General features: G+C 39.2%; 2 protein-coding genes across 2 annotated transcripts; one reads left to right on the top strand and one right to left on the bottom strand.

Annotated features, from left to right (window-relative positions):
- The first annotated feature begins 1,576 nt into the window (after positions 1 to 1,576).
- On the top strand, positions 1,577 to 4,742 carry LOC129348505 (uncharacterized). Its single transcript, XM_055008862.1, has 3 exons — positions 1,577 to 1,701; positions 3,088 to 3,140; positions 3,999 to 4,742. The coding sequence occupies exons 2-3, from the start codon at positions 3,111 to 3,113 to the stop codon at positions 4,371 to 4,373; spliced, it is 405 nt and encodes a 134-aa protein (XP_054864837.1). The 5' UTR covers positions 1,577 to 1,701; positions 3,088 to 3,110; the 3' UTR covers positions 4,374 to 4,742.
- Positions 4,743 to 6,432: 1,690 nt separating this feature from the next.
- On the bottom strand, positions 6,433 to 9,061 carry LOC111580866 (gamma-crystallin S-like). Its single transcript, XM_055008863.1, has 3 exons — positions 9,006 to 9,061; positions 8,083 to 8,325; positions 6,433 to 6,705 (listed from the first exon to the last, which is right to left on the bottom strand). Exons 1-3 carry the CDS (start codon positions 9,012 to 9,014, stop codon positions 6,433 to 6,435), a joined length of 525 nt encoding a protein of 174 aa, XP_054864838.1. The 5' UTR covers positions 9,015 to 9,061.
- Positions 9,062 to 10,230: the final 1,169 nt, after the last annotated feature.

Below are 10,230 nucleotides of genomic sequence, written 5' to 3'. Positions count from 1 at the left end.
TCCTGACCTCCAGATGAGATTCTTCCTGTTTTATCTGGACTGAGCTGTGATCAGAGGAGATCCCTGATGAGGAAATGTTCCACTAAGACTTCCTGTGAGATCCTGAACTTCCTGCTGCTTCACTGCATGACTGCGCTGCTCTGTGTTCGTGTTTATGAATAATATAAAGGTCACATGGGATGTGTGGGATCTTGTATGTTGTCAGAACACGGAAAAGCAATTTGTACCTCCGTTTGTAACGTTTTCATTTCTACGATAAGTGGAAATGAAATCCTCACCTCATGCTGCAGGTTCCCTTTAGTCTGCTGCCACCATGTGGAGCTTCTGTGTCATCGCCTCAGATGGAGTTTTCAGTTTGCTGTCATACTGAGATTTATTTATCAGCATTTTAACACCAATAATCAGCCGTAAAAAACAGATTCATTCATTGGGTTTTCAACTTTACAGCGGTCTCTGAACTAGTCGTCTGCTTAAAGTTGTGATATTTCATTAGAATTACTTTTATTCTCTTTTTCCACACATCTCTTTTTTTTTTTAGAAAATAAATGCCAAGAATAAAACATAATGTAAATAACGAAATATTTTACAATCCTCTAGAGAAAAACTCCTCATCCTGGTGTTTGGTTCATAGCTGTGGGCACTTTTTCTTTAGTTTTTGTAAAATAATTAAAGAGATTCAACTTCATTTTGAACATGTATAATAATAATAATAATAATAATAATAATAATAATAATAATAATAATAATAATAATAAAAGAAAATGTAAATATTGTATTGTTTTATATATATATATATATAAAATATTATATAAATATTATCTAAAATATATATTTATATAATATAAATATGAAAATTAAATAAAATATAATATATAAATATTTATATAATATAAATACAGAAAAAATGTCAGATACAGAGAATTAAGTGGTGTATAGTTAATGGATGGATGTATAAAATCATAAAGACAAGGATAATAATGATAATAATACATAAATCAAATAAATTAAAAAAATAAATGAAAAAAGGAATATTATCTAAAACATCTATTTATATAATATAAATATATAAAATATTATGTAATATAATATTTGTGTATATATAATAAAAATATATGATAAAAATGCTATATAATATTTATAATACATATTATTCATGCATAAATATATAAAAATGTAAACAAATGACATATGTAAATAAGTAAACAAATAAAGGGCAAAAGAGAATAAAAGGCTCCAGTCCAACAGAGGATTAAGTGGTGTATAGTTAATGGATGGATGTATAAAACCATCAGGACAAGGCTGAAAATTATATTAATAATAATAATAATAATAATAATAATAATAATAATAATAATAATAGTCAATAAATCAAGCAAATACATGAAAAGTCTGAGTTCTCTCTACTTCTAGCGATGGTTGTTCTGTTTCCATGGAGATGCAGGATTTTTTTAAATATTAAAAAGTGACCTAGCTTCACTAAAAGGTCTTCATATGTCGACTAGTCAGATTTAGAGTATTATCAGTTCGTTTTTGTCTTTGTCATCGTATCATCTAGAGTCTAATCAACTCTGTCCATCCTGGTTTCTGTCCTCAGCTTTGTGGACGGGATCGAAGCAGAACATCATGGCGGTTCAGTTCCGAGGTTCGATTTCTCTCCCAGTGCGACTCAGAGTTTCCTGTCGAGTCCCGACTCTGCCTCAGGTGAGAACACACCTGACGAACACCAACACAACGGCTTCAACAGCCTCCGCTGGGTGCATGTTGCTGAAATTCTTTCATTTAGTTGTTTCTATCAGCAACAGAAATCAAGATAAATTATATAAATGACTGATTTATTCTCCATAGAAGTCCTAAAATCTTATTCTCATTTCTCAGGTGTAATATCTCAGTTTCCTTTGCAGCATTTCGATTTCCTGTGCAATATTTCATCTTCATTTTCATCTTAACTCATTTGATCTCATCTTATCTCATCACCTCTCATCTTAACTCAGCTTATCTTACCTCATCTCATCTTGTCTCACCTTATCTTGTGTCACCTTATCTCATCTTTTATCTCATCTCATCTTATCTCATCTTAACTCACCTCATCTAATCTTTTATCTCTTATCTTGTCTCATCTCAACTCAACTAATCTTAACTCACCTGATAGATAGATAGATAGATAGATAGATAGATAGATAGATAGATAGATAGATAGATAGATAGATAGATATATAGATAGATAGATAGATAGATAGATAGATAGATAGATAGATAGATAGATAGATAGATAGATAGATAGATAGATGCTTTTGTCTGTCATTGTGTAAATTCAACTAAATTTGTGATTATCATATCTTATCTCTGATCTCAGCCTAACTCAGCTTATCTCATCTCAACTTATCTTTACTCACCTCATCTTATCTTTTATCTTATCTCATTTTATCTCATCTTGTCTCATCTCAACTCAACTAATCTTAGCTCACCTTATAGATATTGAGGCTTTTATCTATAATTGTGTAATTCCAACGGAATTTGTCATTGTCTTATCTCTTATATTATCTCTTAGCTTATCTTAACTCATCTTATCTCATCTTGTATCTCTTATCCTTTCTCATCTCATCTCTTAACTTTTTTATATCATCTTACCTCATGTCGACTCATCTTAACTCATCTTAACCCTTTCTTATCTTTTATCTCTTATCTCATCTCATCTCAACTTATCGCATCTCATTTCATCTAATACTTTTAGCTCTTATCTTGTCTCAAGTCAACTAATCTTAACTCACCTTATAGATAGAGAGATAGAGGCTTTTATCTGTCATTGTGTAAAATCCAACTAAATTTGTGATTATCTTATCTCTGATCTTATCTTAACTCACCTTATCTCATCTTTTATCTGTTGTCTTGTCTCATCTCATCTCATATCTTAACTCATCTTGCCTCATTTTAACTCATCTCATCTCCTCTCACCTCATCTCAACTTAACTTATCTTATATTATCTTATCTTGTATCTTATGTTAAATCATCTCATCTCATCTTATCCTATCTTGTCATTGTCTAATAATTCACACAGTATAAATGTCTGTGTGTGTTTGTGTCCATAGGGGTCCATGATGAAGGCGACACCATGCAGACTATTGCGAAACTAAAACACGAGGTAAGGCTGATTATGAACCTCACACGGTTTCCTTCAGTCTTTCCTGCTTTGGCTGTGATCGCTGGTGGAAATGCCATGACATTTTTACTGCACAAGCTAACGTGTTTATCAGATGTCGTTGAGCTCCGTTTAAATGTGAAGGGTTAATGTGCTCCACCTCCTGTAATCTGCTGAGTGTGAGGGCAGTAAATGGAAGATTAAAGACAAGATTAGACCAGAGAGGTGGGCGTTGTTGAGATAAATGTAAAGAAAATTACTGCCAAGTTCCCAAACACAGACTTCCTGTGATGATATGGAGATCCATGGAGGCCATTTTGGGAATTATGAATGCATGTCTGGAGCGTTTTTGGGTGAAAATCCATCAGAAGAATGAAATCCATCAGAATGACTATATGAATAGTTGTTACGAAGCAGCTTGTTAATCACATCCAGGATCAGAAAATTCAAGTAAAACAGCTGAAACACAGATATCAGAGCCTCCAGGTAACAAGAACAGGACTTTAATATAATAATAATTATAATAACTTTACTTTTTGTATTTCACATTTCAGAATGAGAGTGTGCAAAGTGCTTTACAGACAGGACAAAAAAAAAAAACAAAAAAAAAAAAACGGAAGGCCAGTCAGTCTAAACAGAAGGACAAAGAAATGGAGTTAAATATGATTAAAGATACTCAAAATGAATCAATACAGCAACACCAGATAAAATAATAAAAAGCCACATCGAAGTAAGGAAAAACAAGACTTGGAATTAAAGAAATGATGGGTAAAACTGTAAAGACCACAATTTAAAAGAATAAATAAAATCAGTTGGAGAATAAAAACTGACCGTCTACTTCCTGTTTTGTGTTCCCTCCAGATGTGCGTCCTCTCCCGGCAGGTCACAGCTGTCAGTCAGGAGCTCCAGGAAATGACACGTCTCCTCAAGCCCCTTCTCCATACCTCGCCCTCTCTGCTGCTGCTGCCCGTGACTCCGCCCCCCAGCGTGTCATCGCATGGCTGCTCTCCAGCCCCGCCCCTTCTTACCCAACATGCACCTGTGGGCCCTCCGTCTGTCCTTCCCCTTGAGCCGGCACTGGATTTCGATCCGCTTCGTTGCCCCGGGTCTCCTCACTCAGCGCCTCCTTCCCTCCATGGCTCCCCCCACGATCATCCTCCCCCCCTACTCCTCCTCCTCCATCACCTCCCTGTCCTCCCCCTCCACCCCCCTCCTGGTGGACTTATCGGAGCCTGACTCCCACCCCCAGTCCCGTCTCCCGTCCCAGTCCGAGTCCCAGCTCCAGGTCCGGCCCGACGCCCAGCTCCCGCCCCGGTCCTGCCCCCATGCCGCCTCCCAGCCCCTCCCCCAGACCTCCAGCATGGTTCCGCCCCCCCCAGGAGGCTCTGCTGGACCTGCAGGAGGTGGACTGGGGGGAGCAGAGCACCCAGCTCAGCTTCGTGGACGAAGGACGGCCCTCGGTGTAGAGGTCAGCATGACGTACACCTTACTGCATGACAAACATCTGGCCAACATCTGGCATGTGAGCTCCGTGTGAATATTCTAAACTACTGTCACAAGCACCGTGGAGAATATCCCGAAATAAAAGTTGGTTTTACAGTTTCACTCGCTTTGTTTTACTTAAAATTATGATGGTGTGTGTCCACAGGGGCATTTTGGTGAGTGTGAACCAGTCGGCCACTAGATGTCACATGACAGACCTTCAGTCCGGTAGAGGTGTCGGACCAACGTGGCGGCTAGGATGCATAATTTCTCTTTCATGATGAAAACAGTTAATTTAGAACTAAGCCACTGAATCTGTCCCTGTTTTAGTTCAACGACGGCTTGTTTAGATAATTTACAAAAGTTTCATAAGGTGTTGGAACTCCGCTCCCCACACCAAATTTACATAAAGTAGAAGTCAAACTACTTTATGCAAAAAAGCAAGAAGTTGACGGATCCTGTGGACACGTACCTTTAGTCGAATGATAATAAGGTGCAGTCAGACCATTCTCCTGAAACACAGCTGTGGAGGATGGTCTGACTATGCAGGACAAAGTCATGTCAGCTCCGGTCAGAGGAGGGTTTAATGCTACATGTCCACAGGGCCGTTTTTGCTCACATAGAAACTCACCGCATCTGAATATCGCCATCTTAGTGGGCGTGTCACTAGTGGGCCAGTAAATGGTCACATGACAGCTGTTTTAGCTTCAGTCCGATAGAGGAGTTGGACCAACATGGCGCCTTGGTGGTGATGAAGAATATAGGACACCTTTTGCTATAGATACCTTCTAGTGTCGCTCCACTCCATTTCCCACGGTTAGCCACAATTTTTTTTAATCTGTTATTTGTTCCTGTCTGTCAGACCCCCCTCTTATCTTTCTTGCACCTTTGCTATTTGTAACTGTTCACCAGACCTCTCATCTCTTACCTTTAGTTGTCTGCCAGACACCTTGATTCAACCACCGTTTGTTCTTTGTTGTATCACCCTCTGTTACTGATTAGCAACCATGTGCAAGTTAACCACTATTCATCCTTGTATTTACATACGGCCCCTCCCATACCTTGTGACCATCCCTATCAATGGTAGACTCTGCAAATGTTCTGAGTCGGTTTACCTTCACCAACTCTGTGCTGGTCAGCCCACCGTATGCCAGAATACCAATAAACACCCCACTACAGCAAACTTTGAAGGATTAAGAGTGAAATTTCTTCAACAGTTGCAAAATTTCTCTTTTAGGACAAAAACAATTAAGTGAAAAGTATTTAGAAATAAGTTGCTGAATCTCTTCTCGTTTTAATTTAACGGCGGCTGGTTTAGACGTTTTACGAAAGTTTCGCGATGCGTTGAACCTCCACTCCCCACACCGGATTTACATAAACTAGAAGTCAGTCTACTTTATACAAATGAGCAACAGGCTGACACGCCGCAACTTAGCTCGAAGCACAACTAGAATGTGATGGTGAGTTTCACATAGAGAATGAATGGGATGCGAAAAGTTGACAGCTCCTGTGGACATGTACCATAACTGTGGGGTTTTTTTTGTTTGCAGTTCCAGCAAGAGTGAAAACAGTAACGTATCATGAAGGCAGCTTTGATGCACTCACTGAAACACACGATTTTGCTACTCTAAATGGCTAAAAATGTGCAGAAATGCTAGCCTAGTTGTTCTTTTTTAGAATTAAACTGCGCACACATTCCCAGACACACAGTGATGAAACAACACTGTAATTTGTCAACTTTTATTGCATCTTGGGTTCCTCAGGTGTCAATCAGAGACAACCAAAAAAAACGATAATAAAGAGGGGCAAGCGGCTACTCGGTTAGCCGTCTGAAGGACTGCACAGTGGGGCAGACAGCACCCCAGTCCACCGGCTTGCGGTACTCGCCCTTCTCCAGCAGGTACTGGCGGCCCTTATAGTTGGGGTGCTCGTAGAAGACCCACCAGCCGCCCAGGACCCTGCAGGAGTGGACCTCCCTCCAGCGGAACTTCTGCAGCACCGAGGGGCAGTCTTCACTCACCTCAAACGCCTCGCCGGAGAAGTTCCCCTTACCGTAGAGCTGGATCTTGTAGGGATCTCCAGTGGCCTGAGTGGAGAGGAAGCATCAGTGGAGGTTAGGTGAAGGTCACCCCGCCTCGATCCATTCCTTCTTCAGTTTAACAGATCTTTTTTATGTAAGTGGTGAATATTGATTGAGTTGATCATCTGGGCTCAGAGGTAACTTTAGTTTTTGAGTTAAAAGTTCTTGATTATTTTGATTTTTGCATTGTTTTCTTCACACCAAACTGTGGTTTGAAAGTTTGAAGTGCTATAACTTGAGAAATAACGTAGTCAGAGTCCTGAAATTTTGTAGATCCATTGATATGAACATGTGGTCTTTAATGCTACAACCCTGGTTTAATAGAATAATATAAACCAGTTATATGAAGGTGCAAATTTGATAAAAATGTCCTCGTTTCTGTCTGATCCGATGTTCCACCAACCATAAAACCTTCATTTTTCACCCTAAGAGGCTCAGATTGTTTCCTGTTATTGGCACCAATAGGAGCTTTAGAGTTTGGTGTCTGTCAGATGAAATTATTATGAGGAAAAACAGCTTAGATGGAACAGCTCCAATATTACAAGTTATCACTGTGTAGCGTAGAGCAGTTTCATGGAAGTTCATTGATATGTGCATGTGGTCTTTAATGGTTCAACCATGGTTTGGTAGAATAATACAAACCAGTTATATGATGGTGCAAATTTAGTTAAAAATGTCCATATTTCTGTCTAATCTGAGATTCCACCAAGCATCAAACCTTCATTTTTCACCACAAGATGCTCAGTTTGTTTCCTGTCATTGGCACCAATAGGAGCTTTAGAGTTTGGTGTCAGTCAGAGGAATATTTTAGGAGACAAACGTTCATGTTTTTTTTTTTTTTTTGCATTTATGACCCATCTTTAAACATACATTGAGCAAGTATGTTGAAACCACTCCAGTAGAGTTATACAATATTGCTACTGGGCTTAGAGAAAAAACAGGATTTTCCAGTAGAACTTTATCGGAGTGGTTTCACCATCATACCTGCACATTTTTAACCAGATTTGCACCATCATATAACTGGTTTGTATTATTCTATCAAAGCAGGGTTGTAGTATTGAAGACTACATGTACATATCAATGGCTCTGCCAAATATCAGCATTCTAACTACATTATTTCCTAGATTATGACTCTTCAAACTTTGATCCACATGTTGGCGTGAAGAAAACGACGCAAAAAATCAACATGACCCAGCTTCTTTAAAAATATTTAACTCAATAACTAATGTTACCTACGAGCCCAGATAGATTTCAGACGTTTTACTTAATACCATGAACAGAAGAAGAAATCTGACAAACATGAACCTTTAAAATCTGTTTAAAAAACAAGGAATCTTTCCATCTGTTGGGAGTTTTCTAACCACTGTGTGTTCTACGGCTTACGAAGTGGATCATCCTGCAGGAGCTGACTCTGTCGTTGAGGCCGATCCAGCTCTGGTAGTCGGGGTACTCGCCTCTGGTCAGGACATACTGGTAGCCCAAGTAGTTGGGCCTCTCGTAGATCACCCAGGTGCCGCCCTCCACCCGGGCCGAGTTGCAGCGATTCAGGTAGGAGTGGAAGTCGGTGCAGTCGCTGTCGCACTCGTACCGGCGACCCTGGTAGTTCTTGTCCTCGTAGAAGATAATCTGAGGGGCAGAGAGTTACAATCTGGTGTTAAATCGCTGAGAAAAGTCAATTTTGATCAAAAAATCATTTTAGAAATACACAGTAATGGTACACAGTGTCAACGAAAACACACTGCAAGAAATTGTGCAATAACATATCCGTAAAATGGCAGAAAATAGCTATATATATATATATATATATATATATATATATATATATATATATATATATATATATATATATATATATATACACATATATAGCTATTCACAGTTGTAGGTTATATTGTTAATTTGCCATCTTTTTTGTCACTTTTTTAAAAAAAATTTGTGCATTTGTTACAATACAGAGTGAAAAATGTAAAATTAAAATTCTGTAAAATTCCTTTTTTTAACACCATGAGACAGATTGAAGACTAGGATTAGCGCTAACAAGATATAAAATAAACCAGAAGAGGCTTCTGCTGAGGCCACACAACCGTAAAATTTCCTCATCATGCAGCTCGACGATGAGTTTTTTTTTCCAGATCCAGAAATAATTGACATTTTTTGCTCCTGGTGTTTGTGCAAAGCTAGAATAAAGATATTCCAGACCAGAGAGCATCATTCACCCGATCTGACTTTCAATCAGCAGCTCTCCTGGATGCCTAGACGACCTTCTGTCCCATTTCACATCTCAAATCTGATCCATTTCCACTCACCCTGCCCATCTTCAGACCGGCTGTGCTCCAAATAGCGATGCTTTATGTCATGTAAATATGATGCATGAGTGTGTGTGCGCTCATATTGCCCTCTTTTATACCTGCCGAGCCCTCTGTAATCCAGACAATTGCTTTGTCATGAGAATGAGATCCAAAATTTGAGTCAGTGGTTCCATTGCGACTCATGTTTTCCAGAAAGAGGCCGTGGGATTACACCGCATAAAGACCTCAGCCACTGACCGACTCTTTACACAGAACTGTAAACACACACTGCTAACCACACACATGCTGGCATAAATACAAATATAACTGTGTTTGATGATTGTGTAAATGTTCGACTGTTTGATCTGGTTGCTCAGACCAGACTGCAGGACTTCTGAGGGAATAAAAAAGCTCTGTCAGCTCACTGTGTGCAAACTCACTGAAAACACGGCCGACTTGTTTGAAATACGAATGACAAATGACAGCACCGCCATCAAATCGATGCAACGGACGCCGATGCAGCATGACTGGGCACCTTCAGGGTCGCACAGGTCCCCAAACCGGACTTCCCTCTTTGGTTCTTGAAGAAGTTTCACCTCTACTCCAAGGTTCCTCTTTGGATCTGCTCGACTGATGGCAAGTCCCAGATGGATGTTGTCACCCTGAAATCACACTATTAATGCACAATTAATGAAGCAAAACTCAGACGAATCTAGGTGTCAGAAGTTAGGCAACTGTGAGGTGAGGAATGACTCAAGACGTTGACAGTGGAGATCTCAAGACTGCATTCTAAGCACCTGATGAGTGGTATTATAGACTGTTAAAGTTGTAACAACAAAAGAATCACCTGAATGAAGGTATGAATGGTTCTAAGACTCTCTAGGGAGGAACTTCAAGACTGCATTCTAAGTACCTGATAAGTGGTACTGTAGTCCCCCATCCCTTTTTAGACATGGTTGTTCCATGTACAGATTGAACTTCCTACTGACTCTTCCATAAAAGTTGCAACAACCAAAGATTTAAGTTAATAAAGGTGTAAATGTTTGTAAGAACTCGTGGTAGAGATCTCAAGATTGAGTTCTAAGTACTTCATAAGTGGTATTGATGACCCCATCTCTTCTTAAACATGACTGTTCTATGTATATATTGAACTTCCTACTGACTCTTCCATAAAAGTTGCAACAACCAAAGACTTAAGTTAATAAAAGTGTAAATGTTTGCAAGACTTCTTGGTAGAGATCTC

This window comes from Amphiprion ocellaris, unplaced genomic scaffold, assembly GCF_022539595.1.
Source record: "Amphiprion ocellaris isolate individual 3 ecotype Okinawa unplaced genomic scaffold, ASM2253959v1 Aocel_unscaffolded305, whole genome shotgun sequence".
Classification (NCBI taxonomy): domain Eukaryota; kingdom Metazoa; phylum Chordata; class Actinopteri; family Pomacentridae; genus Amphiprion; species Amphiprion ocellaris.
This window is presented reverse-complemented; position numbering and strand designations above follow the sequence as displayed.